At 59.7% G+C, this 22,591-nt stretch overlaps 1 protein-coding gene across 5 annotated transcripts in view; it reads left to right on the top strand.

Moving 5' to 3' along the window:
• Nucleotides 1–11,943, top strand: part of LPCAT1 (lysophosphatidylcholine acyltransferase 1) — a 43,550-nt gene extending 31,607 nt beyond the window's left edge. For all 5 annotated transcript variants that reach the window (XM_032469522.1, XM_032469533.1, XM_032469539.1 and 2 more), the window contains 5 exons: nt 3,363–3,488; nt 4,117–4,270; nt 5,256–5,354; nt 8,536–8,674; nt 9,908–11,943. In XM_032469522.1, coding sequence (XP_032325413.1) covers nt 3,363–3,488; nt 4,117–4,270; nt 5,256–5,354; nt 8,536–8,674; nt 9,908–10,092 — 703 coding nt within the window. In that variant the 3' untranslated portion in view covers nt 10,093–11,943. The remainder of the gene's footprint in view (nt 1–3,362; nt 3,489–4,116; nt 4,271–5,255; nt 5,355–8,535; nt 8,675–9,907) is intronic.
• Nucleotides 11,944–22,591: the final 10,648 nt, after the last annotated feature.

The following is a 22,591-nucleotide window of genomic DNA, read 5'->3' as shown; positions in this document are numbered from 1 at the left end:
GGATGCCCCGATGCCCTTGGCCTCCCTAAGTGTTCATTACTCAGTGTTCATGCCCAGCTGCCCGGAGCTTTCCTCCTCCACTGTCATCTCATTGCTGTAAAAACAACCAGCAGCATCGGGAAGATGTGTTCGGACCAGCCTGGGCCGAGTAAAGGCCAGAGTGTGCTTGGCTGCACACTTTGTCTCCTGCTTTTGTTGAAGGACATTTCTGTTTGTCCAACATTTGGAAGGTGGTTAATTGCCACTGAATCCTACAAATTGCACCCATCCCCGTTGGTCATTGGTCTCCCTAGGGGCTGCGTCCGTGTGCATCCCCAATCTTGGGCAGCAGGGCCACGGTCAGAGCACCGGCCTGCGCAGACTGGAGGGTCTGGGGTGGAGCACCCTGGACTCTGCTGTCTGTCTGTGTAATGCCATTAAGGCTCTGATTCCATCCTGCCCAGCTGGGTGTGGCATCTGATCCGAGCTGTGTGCACCTGATCTCGTAACATGCCTCCCATCACTTCCACGACAGCACGCATGCGGTTGCAACATCCTCAGTGTCTGTTCACACAGCTCCTGGCTTGTTTCAGATTGCGGCAGCCTTGGCCCACACCCCCGACCGCCTCCGTCCCTCCACGTCTGCCCTTTCTCCTCCTCTCGTCTCCCAGGCGGGGGCTGCCTCTGCGTTTGGCCACCGTGGTGCTGGGAGGGGCACTTAGACCGTGTTCCCCGTGGGGAGCACGCAGCTACAGGGGGTTGGGGTGCTGCCACTGCCCTGGTGTGACAGGTTCTAAAGGAAGCCCCACCTCCTCATACGCACCATCCCCTTTTCAGCACATCCCGTGGGCCTGCGCTGAGCAAAATCACGCATTCACCTCAACACACGTGAATCAAACTCAGCAAGGAGCTCAGTCTGCCCATGCGCCCCGCAGAGTGTTAGGCACCAGGTGTCCAGGGGAACCTGCCCCCTCCTTGGGCTCCCGCCCCTGGGGAGTCCATCGCCCTTCCCTGAACCACACACAGGGATGCAGAGCAGCCAGAACTCAGGATGCACTTGCCCCTGGGGAGACAGGGTGCTCGGGGTCACTCCCGATGAGCCTCTTGATAAGGAAACCATATCACAGAATCACAGGCCCGACAAGTTAGATGTAATTTTTTTTTTAGTTTATGCTCAAATAAATTAACTATTAAATATTTTAAAATATGTATTCTAAAGAAACTCTTACGACGCCCCATACTCTGTTAATGGAGATGCATCGTGTTCAGTGGAGAAGGGCAGATGGCCCGCCAGGTGCACCCTGCCTCACAGCGCAGCAGGACTCTGGAAACATGGGGGTGGGCTGCCGCCTCCCTGGCCCTCAGCCCCACCCAAAAATGTGCCTGAGAAGGGCCCACATCTGGGCGGGCCCCGGCGTCATCCCTCCCCTGTGGGATACTCAGAGAGCTCCCTGTGAGGCTGCCTTCTGTCCCCACTCGACCAGGCCTAAGTGCTCCAGGGGCGTCTTAGCAGCCACGGAAGGAAGCCTTCGAAGTCTCTGCTTCCTCGTTACCAGGCCGTATGCGGCGCTGCCGCGGCGACAAGGAGCTGCCGGCATCCCTGTCCCCCGGGACCTGCCGGCGGCTCCAGGACCCCCAGATGCCACGTCCCGTGTGTAAACTGGTGGGGGCGGGGGTGTGGGTCCCTCAGGTGCCGAGGGCCGGCTGCACCGCCAGAATGTGGGACGGCCCAGCCAGTCCTTGGGCTGGGGGTGCTTGGCGAGTTTCCCGTCGTGGATGTGCTGTCTAATCTCAGGGAAAAGCCGCTTGTCAGGGACTCTGACAAGGTCTGCAGAACGGCTGAGCTCTGACTCCCTCTGACTTCAGGGCAGTGCCCGCCCTGACAGCAGTGGCCCCTCCTGCGGCAAAGATGTCTTGAGCTGAATTAAGCACCCCTGTGGGCGGCGTCACGCTTATAGCACCAGACGCAGGCCAGTGGGCGGAAACCATGTGGCACCACACTAGCCACGAAGCTGGGGCACCCCAGGTCCGAGGAACTGAAGTTTGGGGTCAGCTGTGAGGCCTTTTGTTCGGTGCTGCATATGGACGCTCAGCATCGCCCTTCTACACACTGTGGTGTCCAGAGCCCTGGCCACCCAGTGACTCCTGTTAAAACTCCTGCTGGTGGCGGGGGGGTGGGTATGCTCATGCCACAGGCTAAGGGAGGAGGCTGGGCTGAGGGTCTGGGTCCTGGAACCACATCACCCTACCTGCAGCCCCGCTGTCCTGTCCTGTCTCCTCCTTCCAGGTCCTGCTCAGACTGGCCCAGATGTCCCTTCTAGGAGGGGACAGATGGAAGGGCCCCACTCTGGTGGGGGGGGCACTGCTCCCCGAGGACATGTGGCCACCCCTGTTTGTCACTCGAGGGTGTGACGGCTCAGGGAGGACAAGACGCCCTCTGGCTGGGGGGGAGCTGCCTGCACCCTCTGACCTGGAGGGGGTTTGGAAGCGAGGTCTTTGCTGGTGTCTCGGCACGTTCCTCCCGTCCAGCCCTTGTGGGTTTACCCGCAGGAAGGTGCTCCACAGTGCGCCCTCCCTCCATTCCTGGCCCTTGGCACTCGCTTGGTCAGAGCGTCCGGAATCCGCCTGCCAGGCTGGCAGGGGCAGGGGCGGCAGGGGGCGCTCGAGCCTGGAGCGCGAGACCCGAAGACTGCTCACCCGGTGTCTTCATGCATTTGTGGACGTTAGTCTTGCTTTTAAATGCAGCCTCCCTCCTGATGCCAGGTCCTCTAGTTCTTTCTCAAGGTCAAGCGTTGATAGCCGCCCCCTCACAGCCCCCCCCCAGCCCTTTAAACCCAGGGGCTGCACTGTGCAAGGCCGCCCACGTCTCGGCTGCCCCTCCGCGTCTCAGCCGCCGGGTGGTTCCCATTCTTGGGAAACTGGTTCTTTTCATGACTTCACTTCTATTCTAGACACGACCGGTATTATCAATTTTTCTTTTAATGTTTAACTAAAGTAAGTTTTATGGAGGCTACAAAATTAACACAAGGAAACCTCAGCAAAAGTGTTGTTCACGATGCAGATAAATAACTCAGGTCCCACAGGAGGAGGCGCTTCCTTTTTAAAATGCACCCATTCTCGTGAACAAACTGCTCGTGGATGCCGAGAGGGTCCCGGAGCAAGGGGGGGGACACTTAGGTTGGCAGACGTCACGGCCACAGGGAATTCTGCCATCAAAGCTGAGTCCGGAGAGACCGCGTGGAGGGTCGCGGGAATCGGGGCCTGGGTGTGTGACCCCTTCCATCCCCGGGAGGTCCTCCTGGCTCTGCTGCCCCGAGGGCCGAGGGGACAGTGGGGGCAGCTGCGTGCAGGGCAGCTAACGGGGGCACCCTCCTCTCTTGCAGGGCCCTGGGCGTGTCCATAACTGACTACACGTTTGAAGACTGCCAGCTGGCCCTAGCGGAAGGCCAGCTCCGCCTGCCCGAGGACACCTGCCTTCTAGAGTTTGCCAGGCTGGTGAGGGGCCTGGGGTGAGTTCCCGGTTATCCTTCCTCCTGAGGGCTTCAGGGGGAATGGTGGGCCCTGGAAGGCGGTGCCAGGTGCAGGGCTGCGGGCACTTGTGACAAAAAAGCAAGATTGTTCAGCATAGGGGACAGCCTGAAAGTGCCACTGAGAGGCTTCTTGCCAGCCCGGAAGCTTCGTCAGGCCCCCACAGGGCCCCCGCCGGGCGCTTGGGGACCGAGCTGGAGGCACAGGCAGCAGGCGATGGGGAGGTACTTAGTGGTGCTTATTCTGAGGTTTGGGGTTTTTCTTTTTTCAAAGACCAACTTCATTCGACGCAGAAGTAAGCGTCTTGAACCCCTAATGGTCGGCACCGCTGTCTCTTTTTGGATGCCTGAACCCCCGCCCCGCCAGGACCGTCCGGGTTCACAGACGGACCTGCCAGAGGGTGGGGCCCACACACCTGAGTGTCAGCGTGTGTGCAGATGCTCACGCCGGACACACCGGGCACGCTGGACACGCTGTGCCCAGGCCAGCCATCGTCTTGAAGGCTGGCTGCTGTCAGTCTCTAATTTTAGTATCTTTTGGCTCTTCAAACATAGCGGCACATCTCCCTCATTCAGCATTCTTTAAATCTTTCCCTTGTTTTCTGTTTAGGCTAAAACCAGAAAAACTTGACCGAGCTCTGGACAGACACGCGGAACGTGCTGGGGCGAAGCCGGGCGGGAGGGTGACGCTCCCCGAGTTCGCCGCGCAGCTGGGGGTCCCCGTGTCGGAGGCACTGGAGGACCTGTTCTCCCTGTTTGACGAGGTGGGGCCCTGGGCTGGGGGCAGCTGTGTGCCCCGGGACGGGCGCATGCTGCAGGCGACCCCAGAAGCGGAGGGGGATGGACCCCCCACCGCCCCCCAGCCACCCTGTCTTTGGGGTGTTTCCTCCATGCTTTTAAATGCACATAGAGTTTTGGCTTTTAAATCAACATTTGCTGATAAACATGCCTGTAGTTTGGGTTTTTTGAAGATGGTGGCTAAAGGCCTGTAACATCGCACAGCCACGCTGGCCTGGCCCGCGGCCCCTGCCCCAGAGGCCTCTGCTGACCCTGTGTGGCCAGTCTGCAGAATTTCTGAACAGCGGCCTCCTCTCCTGAATGGCCAGGGGTCCCCTCAGCCTCCTGTCTGGTGCGTGGGCTTCTCCCTGGCGCAGCACTCAGGCCCCCCTGCACCCGCACGTCGGCAGGGAGACACACTCTGGCTGAGCAAGGAGGCAGCGTTCACAGCCCCTCGGCCCTCAGGGCCCGGGGAGGAGCGGGCAGACACGGGGCCAGCCTGTCAGGACCACGACTCCCGCACACGCGACACCGCACAGACACGCGTGCTGGGCCCTGCAGGAGCCGACCCGCGGCAGGGGGTGTGGCGGGCTCCTCCGGCCATGACTGTCCCACGTTAACAACATAGCATGTCCCGAGTGACAGTGTTGTGTGTTCAGAGTGACAACACTGAGTGTGCCGTGTGACCACAAGGAGCAGCCACAGTGGCCTTTGGTAGAACTGAGGAGGATGGGGTGGCCGCTGGGCACAGGAGACCCCCCGAGAGTTTGCAGACTGTGCAGGAAGCCTCAGCCACCTTGGAGAAACAGTTGTGAACATTCTTCCAAAACATTCTTTTCACTCATTTGTTGGCAAATGCCCCCAAGTCAGAGTGGCCCTAACCTCTTAGCTAACAACCAGCGACGGCGCTGAGCCCAGCTGCCCGCGCCCGCGCAGGCGGCGGGGCTGGCGCCTGACGGCGTCTCTCCGCAGGGCGGAGGCGGCGAGATAGACCTGCGGGAGTACGTGGTCGCCTTGTCCGTCGTGTGCCGGCCGTCCCAGACCCTGGACACCGTCCGGCTGGCGTTCCAGGCAAGTGCGGCACTGACGTGAGTTGCATGTGCAGGGACGGGCTTGTGGTGCGTCTGTAGTCCCTGTGACACTGGCACATGGGTTATTTGCCCCACTGCTGTTTTCACGGAAGTGTCTATGGACCGTTGTTTGTAAAAGTGCCCGCGAACCTCTAGGCAATCTCTTCCTGGAATCGGTGGTCCATGCTTGGAAGGAGGGCTTGGAGGAGGGTCTTCCTGAGTCCAGGGCGTCTGAGCGGGACTGGTGGGTACCACACACCACCGTGCGTGGCCCCGCATCCATCAGCTCTTCCAACATAGCCTCCCCATTAGCCATTGATGGAGGAAAGCAGGGATAAGGAAGCTAAGGTGCTGCCTGCCCCAGCAGAGCCGAGCCAGGCCTTTCACCACGGGCACAGAGAGTCTGGGAGCCGGAAGGCCCGTGACGGGGTCCCAGCCCACCTGCAGATTCACCTGGCTGCCCTGAAGGCTGGGCTCGCCAGGTCAGCGACTTAAGATGGAGCTGGGCAGCCTTTGTCCACTAGGGGACACGAGTCTGCCAGGGTCTCACTGTGGATGTGTCTCCCAAGTACAACTCACATTAGCCTGACTCATGAGAACCTGATGTGTAAGTCAGGAAGCGACTGTCACTCACTGCGTGGAGAACCCCCATCTCTCACTCCTGACCCGGCAGGCCCTCTCCCTGGCACACCAGGAGAACCCCCCACACTGCAGGGTGGCTTCTGTGGGTCATGCCAGGGGAACTAGCCGGGTGGATCAATCCTTGGTAGTGCCCTGCCCAAGGAAGCCTGGCCCCTTCCTCTGGCTGGGCAGGGATCTCCCAAGGCTGCCAGTGGTTCATCACCCCGTGGGGGCTTGCCTACGCCACACCCCATCTGGTGGCCCCACGGGCGGTGTTTCTGTTGTCACCAGTGGAATCTGCTTCAACGACAGTGGCTGGCGGCTTGTTTCTCAGTAAACAACCGACTGTGGGCCTGACCTTTCTCAGGAGGCACTGCCCAGCTCCCACCTGAGGGCAGGCGGAAGGGGCTGCAGGGGAGGACGGCCCCACCCGACGGGGCGGAGAGTGCGGCCAGCGTGTCCTCTCAACAACCTTCCCTGCGGGCCTCACGCCGAGGTCATCAGCACACGCTGCCCTTGCAGTGACCGCCTGCCCCCCTCTGAGCTGGGGAAGCACCTGGGCGCCCCTCGCAACGCAGCATGTTCTGCCTGTGTGGATGCCCTGCCCGGCGTGAGGTTTAGGTCTCAGGGGCTCCTGGCCTCCCTGTCACAGTGAGGAGCCTCTTTCTGTCCCTGCCTGCAGCCCTGGACACCCGAGTCCCTGGGCACATCAGGGCGGGGCGCCCCCGGGACCTGGTGGGGGGAGGGAGGTGACGTGGGTGTCGCCCTGCAGAGGACGTATGCCCGAGGCTTCCTCGTTTCACAGTTAAAGCCCCTCCTGGGCTGGCAGTGAGGACACGCCACATGTGCGGGGTGCTTAGCTCCTGAGATGTGCACCTGCCCCGGGGCATCCCCGAGGAGCTCGCAGACTTCTGGGCCTTTGTTTCTGCCTCCTGTCACTCCTGCTCGTGGGACTAGTACTGCCGGTGTTGTCAGTGCCCGCGCCGCCACTGCCCCGTACAAATGCGGCGTCCGCTTGTGGTGGGTCCTGAGTGTCTGCCTCCCCGTCAGCAGCCCAGTCCCTCCTGACGTGGCCCAGACAGACTTCAGAATCACTTTCTGGATGGAGAAATAGAAGTCCTCTTCCTCTGAATGTTACAGCGTCAGACTCCAGGGCGGGCGCCTGGCGGGCCCTCTGCCAGTCAACACGGGTCGGGGAGGCGCCCGGGCTGGGCTGCAGGCCTGGCGGGGGAGGCTGAGTGGAAGGGTTTGACCGGGGGCTCTGGAAGGTCCCAGAGGGCTCAGTCTCCAGGTGCAGTATTCAGCAAGTCTAAAAACAGGAGAGAAATGCGGCTGAAGAGGGCCCGGGGCTGCCAGCTCCACAGACAGTGCGACCTGAGGCCAGGGGTGCGAGGGAGGGTCTAGTGACACAGACGCAGGCAGGGAGCGGGAAGGAGGTGTCCACTGCCAACACGGGCAGCTAAGCAGAAGCCACTGGAAAGGGCGTGGTCGGCGGGTCCGTGCCTCCTGAAGGCCGAGCGGTGGTGGCCAGTTTGTGTCATTGAGCAAAAGGCCCTGAGAGCCCACGTGTACCTGGCAGGGCTCAGGGCTCTGCCCCAGTGGGAGGGCAGCGTGAATGCTCCAGACAGTTCAGGGTCAGAGGAGCAGCTTGATCGGGGGTCCCCAGGTCTCAGCACCCATGGGAGGCAGGCGGAGGTTGGAGCCACGGAGCAGGGGCGGGAAGCCCACAGACAGGGAGCAGGGCACGTGGGGGCCAGCCCACCCATCTCCTGCAGCCCCGATCAAGCTTGGAAGTGGCAGGGCGCTGCCCGCAGACCTGGGCAGGAGGAGGAGGAAGTTCAGAAGTTGGGGCAGCAGGACATAAGGGGCTTGTGTGCTGATCTCAGCCCACTGACAGCCGTGCTGTGGCTGCACCGGCCCCTGCGGTTCCTGTTGTGACTGAAGGACGCCCTCAGCAACCTCCAGGGGACCTTGTAAACCTGTTTTGTTACTCACAGGTCCTGGAGGGTGCACGGCACAGCGAGGTCACAGCAGGGTGGTGCGGGAAGTATGGGCCTGGGGCTCCGCCTTTATGGGGGGGCAAGGGTGTGGCAGGTTCACTCTTTATAGGTGATATCGGTGAATTTAAAGCGTAAGAGGGGGAATTAAGGGGTGGGAAGGGAGAAAAGGGGTCACTGAAGCAGTCAGTTATCTGGGTCCTGAATGGGGGACCCCATGGGGGTGGCCTGGCCCCTCACCCAGAGGTTTTAGGGGTGACTGCATCTCATGGCTGCAGGGTGTTCACCCAGGTGGACATCTGTGAGTGGACCGACCTCCTCACCACAATGTGTGCAGCACCCTTTCTTAGTGAATAAGACTTAAGACAGGAATTTAGAGCTGCTGACTGCGCCCTGCCCCGGGGGCCCCATCGAGGAGCTGAGTCCTGCTGCTCTGACCCATGGGCTCAGCGCCACCGGAGAGCTGGGAAGGCCGTGCGGAGGGAAAGCGGGCTCCCCGGACTCCTGGGGCTGGGGGGCGATGGACAGAGTGGGCCGTGGGGTGACGCAGCCTCTGCCTCACAGATGTACGGGTCCCAGGACGGCAGCATCGACCAGGGCGCCCTGTCCTGCATCCTCAGGACTGCCTTGGGGGTGGCCGAGCTGAGCGTGGCCGAGCTTTTCCGCGCCATCGACCAAGAGGAGACGGGGAAGATCACGTTTGGTGAGTGGCTGGGAGCAGGGAGGACGCCCCCGTGCATGAGGGGGAAACACTGTATTGTCCCGAACGAGGACATTCAAGGGAAGGCCCTTCCCAAGACTGGGCAGGGGGAGGGGGCTGGGGGCTCCCAGTCTTGTTTCTGCAGGTGATCAGTGGAAGCAAGTTCCGAGGCCAGAACCCCCACGTAGACGCGTCCCGTCCCCGGGCCACGGTCGGCAGGGTCAGGCTCCCCGGTGGCGGAGGGAATCTGTGCCAGCCCAGCGGGGCTGATCCTGGGGGCGTCTCCTGGGGGGTGGGTTGATGGCTTTGGAAACTGTCACCACAGAAAGCAGGGCGGCCGGGGTCCTTGGGGACCAGGCCTGAGACCTGTCTGGGGCTGAGGCAGGGAGGGGTGGGCAGCAGCACCCCCAGAAGGCGGCCCTGCCCAGCACACCAGCCGGCATGCACATTTGAAGATGAACGCGTAATCTCCCTGAAATAAGAGATGTTTGCTCAGGAAAGGTCACTGTTCACATCGTGTTTGGATGTGCTTTTAAATTGCATCCAAATGTCAGGCACAAGTGTTGGTTTAGGGGGGGTGTGTGTGTGTGTCGGCATCAAGGGGGGGCAGGCCTCCCAGGGAGCCAGGTACGGCCGCTCACAGTGAGCCCTGACCAACGGCAGCCATTCCTGGGGGACACTGGTCCCGCTTCCCAAGGGAACACGGGCGCATCTCCTACAGCCACCTGGAGCCCGCCGTGCCCTGCGCCTGGGCCTCTGAGCATCACCAAGCCCTTGGGGGGCGCTCTCCACCCCAACACCAGGCCCGTGGCCACCAGGAGACACACAGGGGCAAAGGCTGCGTGACAGCGGGGTGGCCCTCCGTGCACCTGGCCTCCCCAGAGCACAGCCGCATCCACCCACGCGCCTGCCTGGTGAGCTGTCAGGCCACCAGAGGATGCCTCTCCTTGTGTCTAAACCAGCGCTTGGGCGGAGGCCCCTCCCATGCCCAGCACCCAGAAAGCACCCAACCCGATCCTTCAGTTTCCCCGAAGCGGGAAGAGCCGAAAGGCCCGGCAGGTGCCCTGGTTCTCGCGGCGGCTGCTGTGCAGCAGAGGAAAACCAAAGCGGCGTGCGGGCCTCCGACGCCCGCAGAGACGGCCTGCCGCCCCTGGGGGTGGGGGGACACCCGGGAAGACCCCAGACTCCAGGCCTTCGCCCCGTGGGCCCATAACCAAGGTGCCTTTGTCTTTCCAGCCGACTTCGAGAGGTTTGCGGAAACGTACCCCGACTTTGCAGAGGAATACCTGTACCCCGACCAGACGCGCTTCCAGAGCGGCACACAGACGCCCCCAGCCCTGACCGCCAACGGCTTCTGCACTGACTTCAGCCCCGAAAACTCGGGCATCGGGCCCGACCCTTTGTGTAAGAAACTGGACTAGGACGGAAGGTTCTCCCTACCGCCGCCGCCCGGCTGCTGCAGCAACAGAGTCCGGTTTCGCCCTCCCACACGTGCTGTCCCCACCCTCAGGCCCGAGGTCCTGGCGGGGGCCAGCGCGTGGCCCTGCGCAGAGCACTGGAGGGAGAGGCCTGGTCTGCACACGGGGGCTCCTGGGGGCGTGTCCGGGCTCTCCCTCCGGCAGGTGCTCGAGGCCGGCCCCGGGCGTCACTTTGTGTTCCCCTCCCCCCTCCAGCATCCTGGGTTTCAGTTTCCATCCGCCTCTCCCGCCTGCCCCCCTCCCCACAGCCCCGGTCCACTCTCGGCAGCCGGGCCCTGTGCGTGCACGCGCACTTGAGAAACGGGACGTGTCCCCTGCGTCTGATCCCAGCAGCGAGTCCCGACCGCCGAGGAGGCAGGGCAGAGCCGCCGTCTGATTTTTAAACATTTCTATATTTGCAGGAGCTCATGAGGATTTTATAAACTTCATTTAGATACTCCAGGAAACAGTCAGCTTTTTTTTATAAAGAGAACATTGTTTTTCTACTTCGTTTTCCTTTCAGGGTCAGAGGATATTTATTTATATGCCCTTTTTTGATAGAACCTGAGGCTGTGCGGGGCTCTGAGCGCGCCTCCCCGGCCTCCCCTGGCCAGGCCGCTGCTTCCGCTGGGGCGCCGCGGGTACCCGGCCCCAACCGCTCTCCTGCCTCCTTGATCCTTTTCAGATGCCGCTGTTTTTATACTACTTGGGGTTTCTGTTGCAATATGGCAGAATCCACTCCGCCGTAGCGTCAGCTCTAATCAGAGCACCGGGTGCTGGTGAGATAAGTCAGGCAGAAGGTAGAACCGGGAAGGGAGTCCCCAGGTCAGGTGCCCCGGGGGCCTGTGACGCTCCGGGAGGCCCGTCCACGGCTGAGTGTGCCCCCAGCCCCAACCCCTGCGGCTCTGGAGACCATGAGCCGTGCGGGGGGGGCGGGGGGAGGTGTGGGCGCAGTGGGGACGGGCGGTGGGTGGCCGGGGGGGCGGGGGCCGGGGCCCCGCTTGGCGCTGGGGCAGCAGCACCTTGGGCTCGGGAGGAAGCTCCCTGCCCTCTTACGAAGGCGCCTTGATTCCCTTCCTTGGGACGCAGTCAGAGACCTGCCATCAAGGCACAGTCACAACCACACACTCACCTTTGTCCCCTCAAGCAGAACCTCTGGGCTTCGTGGGGAAATTTATTTTAATTTCTGAGAAAATTGGATTTTTTCTTGGGGGCGTCTCTGTGGAAAGTGGCTGCCAGGGCCAGGAGCGCAGGGAAGACGTCTGCTAACTTCCTGAGGCACAGAGGCTTGGCAAGAGGAAGGCGCCTCCGCTTACGTTCCTGCCGAGGCGGGAGGGGCCACCTGGCATCGTTCAGGGCGTCGGGCCCGCCGGACACAGAACCCCCAGCGCAGTCCTGGTGGCGAACAGGACTGACCTGGTGGTCGTGGAGAGCGTAAAGGTTCGCTTTGGAAGAGAACCCCGCACGTGGCATGAGGGAGGTGAACAAGCTGAGATGTTCTGAGGGAGGCCTCGGCCCCCGTCTGCGCATGAAGGGCTTTCGAATGAGGCGCTGCTGCGCGCTCTCAGGGAAGTCTCTGACAGACAGACCGCGAATGGATGTTTGTTCCTCCTGATTCTCCTTCACAGAACTGAGTTGCGGGCGGCCAGAGCAGGGGTGTACTTAGTCTGGGAGTCGAATCCGCGGAGGGCGAGGAGGGGGCGGCCGCCCGCCCGCGGGGGTCCTGCCGGGGTCCGAGGGCGGGTGGGACGGGCACCCACAGGCAACTTCAGGTTTTCAGTGGAACGAATAAAACCTAGTTTATGTGCTTGCGGCTGTGTTTGTTACGTGTGGTTTTTTAATTAGAAAAACAGCAGACCTGACTTGGGCCGCGGCAGGCGCGCCAGCCCGGCTGAGATCGCTCTCGCTGCTCTTCCAGCGTGTTGGGAAAACACAGCACTTGGAATTCTGCAGAAAAGGCTTTCTGGATCCCAAAGGGAAGGTCTGGATGTTTCCGTATCACATGGATGGTGGCCAGCGTGTTACAGAACTCAACCTTGTACGGCTGTTTGCCGACCTGGAGCGTTGGCTTCTGCAGCTTCTCCGTGTCACACACACGCCTTAAACACAAGCTTTGTGGAGCAGAGAGAAACGTCAGCCTCGCACTCAGCCCCCCTCTTAAATCAGCGAAGGGTGTAGAAATAGACGTAGGAGGAAGAGCTGACGTGTTAATCCCCGAAACCGGATAAGAGAGGCGAGCTGCGTACGCGGCCACGGCTTCGGGATCTAGTGGCACTCGGGGCGCTGTTCCCGCGACAGCTCGGGGAGGCTGGTGAAGGGAGCGCGTGCACGCGGACCCCGCCGGGCCGGAGCGGAGCGTGTGCCCCGAGCCGAGCTGTTTACCTCCTTCGTGCTCACAGGCACTTGCTGTTCCTGACATAGTAAACGGGCATTGCCTGTGTATTGCTTGAATCGTTCTCCTGTTGTTAAGTGAAGGAAGAGGCGAAAGCGAAGCCGGGGTCTGGTCATTCCCAACTCCCCGCTGGAGGACTGGAGGGCAGCCTCCGGGCGTTGGTGGTGGGGCCAGGGCGGTGGCTGCTCCGTGCCCCGAGATTCGGGTCAGCAAACAGTTCCTCCTCACCCGCCTCTTCTCGGGCGGCCCCCAGTCTGACAGCGCAGCCCTGTCCTGGGGCCCCGCCAGGCGCACACACAGGGATGGAGAGGGTGCTGGAGCTTCTGCACAAAAGCAAAGCGCACCAGCCCCTCAGGGTTTATGCGGGACCCTGTGTCCTGCAGACGAGGGCCGTGCAGGGATGCCAGGAATGCTCGCAGACACAGAGTCACACAAGCCACCCTCCAGCCCTGGGGGTCACAGCCCTGTGTTCTGCTGGGAAGCACCCTCAAAGTGTGGTGGAGATCACCATGTTAGGACGGACCCCCTCACTGAAGCTTCGACGTCATCGGGCCAGCTGCTTCTCGGGGTGGGGGCCTGGTCAGAGCGTCAGGCTTCCCTGTGCTGTCAAGTTCACCCCTCCGTGACATAACACGAGGCGGCAACGGGAGCCAGCCGCTCGCTGCGCCTGCAGGTGCTGCTGGCGGAGGCTCAGAGGCAGAGACGGCAGGTCCGGGCCTGGAACGGCGTGTTAAAACGAGGACAAGCGTTTCCCCTCCTGGCAGGAGGGCCCAGCCAGGCGTGCTGCCGCCCAGGGAGGGGGCCGCATCGGGAGCCAAGTCCTGGGCCGGCATCTGACAAGGGGGGTCCAGCCACGTCCCCCTCCGGCCTGGGCTGTTCCTGGTCACTCGACTCCGGTGTAGGATCTGGGACTCACCCCAGTCCCTCCTTCCGCAGCCACGTTGTCACACTGGGCTCTCTGGGGGGAGAGGCAGGCCCCACCCACCACATGCACACTTGGGACAGGGCCACCCGAGACACACACTCGGAGAAAATGCCACGAGCCTGTGCGGGGCAACGCGCCGCCCCAGTAAAGCACAGACCAACAGGAGACCTGACTGAAAAAACACCAAGCGTCCTGCCACGGCGACCGGAGTCCCAGCGGAGGGGAGGGCAGGACAGGAAAACTACTGGGCAAGATGTTGGCCAGAGCTCCCCCAGGTCCATGAGCACAGACACCCAGGCAGCTTAGTAGGAAACTCATGACCGAAACGCAGCGAAGCAGGTCGCACAAGATCCTGGGAGTCCCTGGCAGTGAAAGCAGCCAGAGAATAAACCAACTAGCCTGCAATTAAAAAGAAAAAGGACAAAAGCAGGCAGAGGAAAAGGGCATATCACGGGGCCAGGCTAAGAGGAGCCCACGTGGAGAGCAGGCTGTGCAGAGGGGCTAGTGTGATTTGAAGGCAGATGGTGCACGGGTAAAAGTGTATTAAGTCTCCCAGAGAAAACACAATAAAAACGTAGTGGTATGACTAATAAGCCAATAGTAGAAATAAAATGGGATTTTTAAAATTATAATTTCACTCAAACTGATCAGCAAAGGGAAGACCTGAATCCAGCCCTGCCAGTAACTGCACGAAACACAGACTAAAACTCCTAGACGACAGCTGCGAGGCCAGACTGAGCCACAGCCACCAACCCGGCTGCACGCCGTTTAAACACACCCTGAAAGTTTAAAAAAAAGGGGGGAAATATAATATGCAGACGTAACCACAAAAAGGCTGGTGTAGCAAGATTAAACCACACAAAGTGACCTTTAAGACGAGGAGAATCGCAGTGTAGACAAACACTGAGCGATAGAAGGTTCAGTCCAGCTAAAGGCGCGCGTCCCTCGCGACAGCTTAAAATACATTTAGCAAACAGGGGTGGAATGAAAAGGAGAAATAAACAAATCAGCAGAGCTGGAGATTTTAACACACTTCTCTCCGTGATCAGTAGAACCACCAGGGAAAGAAACACAATTATATGGAAAATGTGACCAACGCCGTTTACCACATTGAATGGCCATTAAACGAGCACATAAAGCAGTTGATCAGACTCTATGCTTGGCTAGAGAGTAAATTTCAAGACATCTTAAAATGTTTAAATCACACGAAGTACGCTCCCTCATTGAGACGAAGCTCCCCACATTCCAGGGGCAGGACCGGGCTCCCCAGCCCGCCAGCCGCACAGGAGCCGGCAGGTGTCCGCCCGGGGGCAGAGCAGCGCGAGGGCTGCAGCGCGGCCAGCCTCTGCCCCGTGATTGCCAAGGGCCGCTCCGGCTCTGGGTAATTCTTTTAAACTTAGAGTGAACTAGTCCACAATTTTGCTTCTAGTCAAGATGGCAAAACAGAGACTGGATTCGCCCTTCGTCCCAAAAGAGGTCACAGATGGAAACGCAGAGGGGTTTGCCTGAGTTGTGAAGAAAAAGTAACCCCTCCACAAACCCAAACCCAACTCCGGTCCCGCCAAACAAAGTTTAGAGGCAAGACCTGAAAGGACAACCAACCCTCTGGGAGCAACTAACCTACGGCCCAAGGTTCCAGAACATTCAGGGGAACACAGCCGTCCAGCACCCAGAGAGGAAAGCTTACAACCCCTCAGACCCAGCCAGAGGCCACCGGAGGCAAGACAAGCGGGAAAGAAGACGCGTAGGCCACACAGCCAGACCCAGAAGTGAGTCTGGCCATGGCATTGATAGTCCCTGTGCAGCATACCTGGGCCCCTCTCGTTCAAAAGCCCGCTAGGAGCGAGATCGATGGTGCTTGGCTGAGACGTGAAAGGTGTCTTTTAAATAGCACACACGCAGACTCTGTCGATGATAACCATGATGTTTGCAACGCAAGCTGCCCGGGTTGGGCTTGAGGGTGGATTCGACACCACAGAAGAGACAGCAAGTGCACGTGAGGACACAGCAGTGGAAACTATTCAGAACAGCACAGAGAAAAGAGACAAGCAGCTGAGCTGAGCCCCAGCGAGCTGCGGGGCCTCACGCCCCCCGACGCACGCGCTGCCGCGGCTCCCACAGGGAAAGGGCGAACAGAGAAGTATGTGAAGAAACGCTTCCCCAGATGCGGCATGAACTGTAAACCCGTGGATCCGAGGAGCTCAGTGAATTCCAAGCACAAGAGCCGTGGAGGAAACTACATCAGGTGCATCGAAACCCACTGCTTAAAACAAAGAGAAAGCCAAAAACCAGAGGAAAAGGACACACTTCACACAGAAGAACAGGGAGACGCAGCGGATTTCTCTTCACAGACAACAGAAGCCAGAAGTCAGCGTCTGCCGAGTCTGCAGAGGAAAAGAGCACAGCCAGCCTGGAATCCTCACCCAGCAAAAATACCTTTCAAGACAGAGGAATACAGATGTTTCCAGACACAAAAGCTGAAAGAATACACCACTGGCCAGTAGGCCTCACCGCACAGTGTGAAAGCGAGTCCTTCAGGCAGGAGGGCAGTGACTCCACTTTGAAATCCGGATCCACACGGGGGGCGAGGGGGCGCAGACACGACAGTCACAAGGGCGGCTGTCAACACGGCTTCCTGCATTACTCAGGTCTCTTTCAGCAATGACTGACTGTCCAAAGCAAAGCGGGTGGTGTGTTCTGGGGCTCATGGCACCTGGACAGCAATGGCAAGGCAGCAGGAGCGGTAAACAGAGTGCCCCTCGTGTGTCCTAATGACGTGTGCATCAGTGTGATGCCACTTGAAGGAGACACCAAAATAACACGACAGAGAGGTGTAGCTAAGGGTCCAACAAAGTGGGGAGAACGTGGGACTCAAGAAGAAAACCCTCAGTCTGAAGGGCAGCAGCGGCGGTGGTGGTGCAGGGGAGAGGATGCACTGCAGCAGACGGTGCGTTCCACCCAGCCGCGCCAGCACCGCACCTGCCGCACACGGTTGGACGGCCTCAGTGATCCGCGGAAATCATCAGGCCGGATACAAAAGCGAGACCTGAGCACACGAGGCCTACAAGGAGCAGGCGTCAGGTGGACACCAGCTGGCCAAAGGAGAAGGGCGGCACCCGCGCCATCAGAAGAAGGAGGGGTGAGCGTCCCTCAGAGCTGGTTAGCGGGCCCGAGCAAGGTCATTTCATGACAAGAATTCAGGCCCCAGGAGACACAGCCCTAAGACACATCAGCGAGCCTCCACGTGAATGAAGAAAAGACGACGGAACCACAGGCCCTATGAGGCCGCCCACCCTCCTGTGCACAGAGCTGTTGGCGCCTCTCCCCGCGGCCGCGACCAAGCGGGCAAGGGGGCGGGGGCTTTGCAGGGAAACAACGCGAACTAACTTGCCCTCTGCGAGGGTTACACAGCGTTCACCCAGCAGTAACAGCACACACGGTCTCTTCAAAAGCACGAGAAAACCTTCCCAAGCGTGATCATGCTCTGAACAATAAAGTGAGTCGCGATGAGCTTACAAGGACCCACGCGACAGAAGTATGGTCTCTCAGAAGAGGCAAACCACTTAGACATCAACGCAAGAAATACATTCAGAGAAGAATAAAATAAAGAAAAACACTCGTGAAGCCCTCAAATATCTGGAAACTAATTAACATGTATAAATATTAGTGGGTCAAAGAAGAAAGCAAAAGAGAAATTTAAAAATTTTTAACTGACTGAAAACAAAAACAATGTATCAACTGTATGGAATTCAGCTGCAGCAGAGCTTGCGGGGGACTAATAGCACTGAAGGTCTAAACTGAAAAAGGATAAGAAGAAAAAAAATAGTGACGGTCACAAGTCAATGAGCGCCTCCACCTGAAGAAATCCCAGCAGGCTTTTTTGCATGGAAATTGGAAAGTTAATTTTAAAATTTGCATAAAAATGCAAAGGCCCTAGAATAACCTGAACAACTTTGAAAGACATCCCCTGACCTGAAGGGGTGTTAGAAACCACAGTAACCATGATGGTGGTGCACTAGTCAGCTCAGGCTGCCATGACAAAAACCACCACCGGCTGGGGGCTCAAACGGCAGAGACTGAGTTCTGCTTAGTCCTGGGGCTGCGTCAGATCAAGATACTGGCCAGTCCGGCTTCCGGCGTGCGCTCTCTCCCTGCTCGCAGACCGACGCAGTCTGGCTGTGTCCTTACGCAGCAGAGAAAGAGAGAGACAGAGACAGAGAGGAGAGGGGCTCCTCTTCGTGGAAGACCACAGTCCTATCAGAATAGGGCCCCACCCTGATGACCTCATTCACCCTTAATGACCTCCTGCAGACCTTACCTCCAGACAGTCACGTTAGGGGTGAGGGCATGCTGGACACAATTCATCCGCAGAAAGCATGGTATTGGCACCAAAATGCCAGCCAATGGCACCGACGATCATAAATGAATAGATCAACGAAGCAGAGGCCTCAGAAACAAACCCTCAGCATATGGTCATGATTTTTCAACAAAGGTGCCAAGGCCGCTCCAAGGAGAAAGGGTGTCTCTTCAACAAATGATGCTGGAACAACTGGACATTCACATGTGAAGAGAAGGACTTTGATCTCTGCCTTACACCAGGTTAATTTAAAATGAATCATATACGTAACTGTACAGCCTAAATTTTTAAAACTCTCAAAGGAAAACTCAGGAGAAAATGTTTGTGACGTCGGGTTAAGTAAAAGTGTCTCAATTTAAGCAGGATTCATAAAGGAGAACAAATCAGTAAGTTGGACTTCATCAAAATGAGCAACTCTGTTCTTCAAAAGACTCAAGAGAATGAAAAGACTATAAGATTGGGGGAAAATGTTTGCAAAGCAGCCATCAGACGTGGAAAGAACGTACATCTAAAACAGGCAAAGAACACTCAAAACTCAGTAATAATACAACAAACAACTTGAATGTGCAAAAGATTTGAACATACACTAGTCGAGAAGTTACCCTGATGGCACCACGCACGTGAACAGCAGCCAAGACACGCTGGTCACTGGGAAAATGGGGCACTACCACACGCCTATTAGAAAGACTCAAACTAAAAAGACTGGCCATGCTAAGTGCTGAGGAGGACATGGAGCAATGGAAGCTCACAGCCTGTTTGTGGAGATGTCAAAAGTGCAACCACTTGGCAGAACAATTTGACAGCTTTTAATAGCAAGTAAACATACATCCACCAAATGACCCAGCCGTTGCCCAAGTAAGTCTCCACTCAGGAGAAACGAACACACACCTTGCAAAGACTCATGTGCAAATATTCACGGCAGTTTTACTTGTAAGAGCCCAACACCCATCGGCAGGTGGATGGATAAATAGACTGCGCTCTATCTATGTGATGGAGTACTACTCAGCACTGAAAAGGAACGCACTGACTTGTGCAACAACATACATTCATCTCAAATAGGCTGAGTGGAAGAGAAAAGATCCCCAAACAGTTCCATTTACATAAAGTTCTAGGAAGAATGAGCGAACTGACAGCGGGCAGTTGAGCGGTTGTGGGTTGGGGTGGGCAAAGGCAGACTACGCAGGGGCAAGAGGACAGTGCAAGAGGTGCCCTCAGCGTGTTCTGGGGCCACACAGACGACTTACCAAATAGTGCACCTGACACATGTGCAGTGTGTTGCACACCAGTCACAACCCAACAAAGCTGTTTGTGAAGCAAGGACACGAATGGCAAGATAACGACAGAAGATAAGATGTTTTGCTGGGATGTTGGGATTACAAGACATTTCCTATGTCCTCCAGTCTTGTTCTTTTCCAGCATTGTTTTGGCTCCACTAGGTCCATACACATTTTAGAACCAACTTCAAAAAAGCCAGCTAGAACTTTGGTTGGAATTGAGGGGACTCTCCCGGGACTCTCCCGCCACCTGCCCCGCCGGCCCTCCCCCAGCTCTGCAGCTGCAGCCAGTCCCCCCAGACGGTGAGCAACTGCCCTGAGGGTGAGCAGGATGATGCCCTGAGTTCTGCCTTCACCCATCCAGGGCTCCCAGCCCACGGCAGCCATGCTGAGGACAAGTCTGGGGCAAAGTTCCAAGAGCTCGAAGGCTGTGGTTTAACCAGCTCTTAACCACAGGGTTCTGATGGAGCAGGCGGCTCGCAATCTCTCTCCTGCAGCCAGGCTGCCAGCACACCTCCCTGGTCACGAACACCCCCAGGGCTCCTCTGAGTCGCGGTTAGAGGTGGGGGTCAGCAGGGCTGGAGGGCCCAGGCTGCACTTGTCTCACCTGTGCCCAGGCCAACATCCTCCACTGGGTCCACGCTGCACCTGGACGGGGAGGCTGCCCTGCCGTGCTCCCCCGACCCCCGCTCTCTCTTTCCTGCACGTTGGGCAGGGGCCTCGGCTGCTCCCAGGACTCAGCTCCTCCCCAGGTGTCTCCGTCCAGTGTGTGTGCTTTCAGCACGTATGGCAGAGCTCGCCCCTCCCGCCCTGTGTTCCTGCCCCTCAAATGCAGGGCTGCTCTTTTTCCTTGAAACCCACACTGAGGAGCAGTGTGGGGAGAGGCAGCCTGCTGTGACAGCCCCTGGGGCAGCGCAGATGCAAGGTGGCTCGCCACCATCTTCTGAAACCCCTGTCACTTCTCTGAGTATGCGTCCCCAAAATGTCTATTGAAATCCTAACCCTCGTGCAGCGGTGCTGGAAGGTGGGCCCTGGGAGGTCACGAGGACTGGGTCCCCAGGAACGGGGCCGATACTCTCGTAACAGGCGCCCCAGAGCACTTGAACGTCCCTTCTGCCACATGAGGACTTGACCTCCAGCCTCCAGCACTGCCACATAGATTTCCGTTATCCTAAGCTTCCCAGTCCGTGGTATGTGTTACGGCGGCCAGAGGGACCGAGGCACTGGGTCGTGGGCTCCCCCGCGGGGTCCTCACTCAGCCCGCAGCCTGGAAGAGCAGTCCCTGCCAGCTCCCCCCGGTGCCAGCCCCCCCGCCCCAGTCAGGAGGCTGTGGGAGAGGCAGCGAGGTGTGGCCTCAGGATAAGGCCCAGGTGGTGGGAGGCCGGGGCACGAGAAGCCAAGGTGCTCTGTGGACCCCTGGCAGAGGGACACTGCATCTGTGACACTGCTGAGCAGGGTGGAGAGTGGGGACACATGTGGGCCCCGCCTCGCAGCAAATGCACAGCGAGAAAATCAAAGCATACGTGGGGGTCGGGGTGGGGAGGTGACTGCCCCAGGCTTGGTCGCCAGGCCCCCCTCGACGTGCAGAGCCAGGACAGCCACCTACCTACCTTGATGCTGGTCTGCACCTGAGGGTCCTGGGCCGGCTTGGTGGCCGGAGGACGCCACTCCGCTGTGTGGTGAGGGCCCAGTCCTGCCAGGGGCGTCTCTGCAAAGACTCCAGTCAGTCTCCTCCCAGAGCCGGTGCTGACGCCGGGCTCACCAGGCCCGTCCACAGAAATCGTTCTCCAGAGCGAGTGTGACTCCTGCCCCTTGGTTCCAATCCATTAGCACTCGATGTGGCAATGCACGGGGACCCTCTGCTCCTTGCCCCGAGCTTAACGGAGACCAGGCCCTGCTCACGTGGCCACAGAAGGACCCACGTCTCCGCAGCCCAGATCCAAGCGACAATCTGGTACCTCGACGCCCAGAGACCTGGGTGCACAGTGGGAGAAGAGATAGCCAGACTGGGCGGGGTCTGAGCCCGTCCATCCGGGCAGGGGCAGGGGTCGTGTCATCAGCTAGAAACAGGACAGGACACCAGGCACCGGACTGGCATCCTGGCCGCTTGGCTCCCCCTCCAACTCCAAGTAAGAGAGCAAGATCGCAGGTCGGGAGACGTCCCCAGGGCGCCAGCCGTCGGGAGGGGCGGCCACAGTGGAGAAAATGTCTGGGGACAGCATGGTGGGGGGTGGGAGCACGGGGGAGGGATCGGCAAGACCGGCTCCGCTCGGCGGGATCCCGCGCGCCCGCTGCCCAGCTCCCTCCCGCAGCCTGCGGCTCCTCCCGGGCCTCACTGGGCGGAGCGGTGGGTGGGCCGAGGCAGCCCCCAAAGGCAGCCCTGGGGGGATGCAGGCGAGGTGGGGCGGAGACGGAGAACCTCCCGTCTGGGTCCTTCGGGGCCTGGGACCCAGAGGTGTTCCCGCTGCCACGCGCCCCGGGCTCCGGGAGGCACAAGGCCTCGGGCAGAGCGCGCTGCTGGCAGCGGACTGGCGCCGCCGCCTCGACCCTGCGGTCCAGGTCCCGGGGGCGGGGTGCAGGGGCGGGGCCGAGCTCGTCCCCCGCCCACCCAGGGCGGCCCGTAGGCGGAGCCAGGGCGGGTGGGCGCCCCCGTTGGCGGGCGGGGCGGCCCGGCGACAAGATAAGAGCCCGGAGCTGTGAGGGACCAGAGAAGGAGCTTTGGTGGACGATCGGCGGTGGGATCCCAGGCAGAGCCAAGGCCGGGCACGCAGGTGAGGCCGGGCCGCTCCCTCCGCAGGCGTCCCCCGCACATCCTTCGAGGGCGCCGCTCCCCACTCGGATCCCGAAGGCTGCGGCCGAGGAGCGCCTGGCAGGGGCGGGCGCCGTCGGGAGTGCCACATCCCGCAGGCGGCGGCGTCTCCAAAAGTGGCCAACAGTTGAGGTGCACAGCGCCCCGCATCAGTGCCATTGGCGATCTTAAGGCGATCTGTGGCCGCGAGGCGTGTACACAAGAGGGGGTGCGGGGCTGGTGTGCGCCCCTCGTGGGCCCTCGGCCCGGCCCTGCCCCAGGCGGGGAGCGGTTCGGGCAGGGGGCGGCTGTCCCAGGCTTCCGGGCCATGGACTCGGGGGCGGCAGCTGTGGCTGATTCCGCCCTTGAGCCAGACGCAGCGCAGGGCGAGGCGGCCCCGGGCGAGCGGCCCCAGACCCAGCGCGGGTGGTTTTCCCAGGCAGCTGCTGCCTCTTGCAGGGTTTGGTCTTTGATTTTGAGATGAGGTGGGGCACGGGGTTGCTGGCTGTCCAGGCTGCCTGCAGGGAAGGACCGGAGCTCCGTTTCTGTTCTGGGTGCAGATCCAAGCTTCCTCAGAACCACGTTCTGCTTTCTGTGCCCGAGCCTGGCCTCTGAGGTGGCGGCTTCAGGAGTGTGTGGGTTCACCCCAAATGCCCAGCCTGGGGTTTCCCGGGAGGAGGTCCTCAATGCCTGCGAGGGCCGCTGTCAGAGCAAAAAGGCTGTGATC

This window comes from Camelus ferus, chromosome 3 (genome assembly GCF_009834535.1).
Source record: "Camelus ferus isolate YT-003-E chromosome 3, BCGSAC_Cfer_1.0, whole genome shotgun sequence".
Lineage (NCBI taxonomy): Eukaryota > Metazoa > Chordata > Mammalia > Artiodactyla > Camelidae > Camelus > Camelus ferus.
Note: the sequence above shows the minus strand (reverse complement) of the source record. Positions and strands in the feature narration are given on the sequence as shown.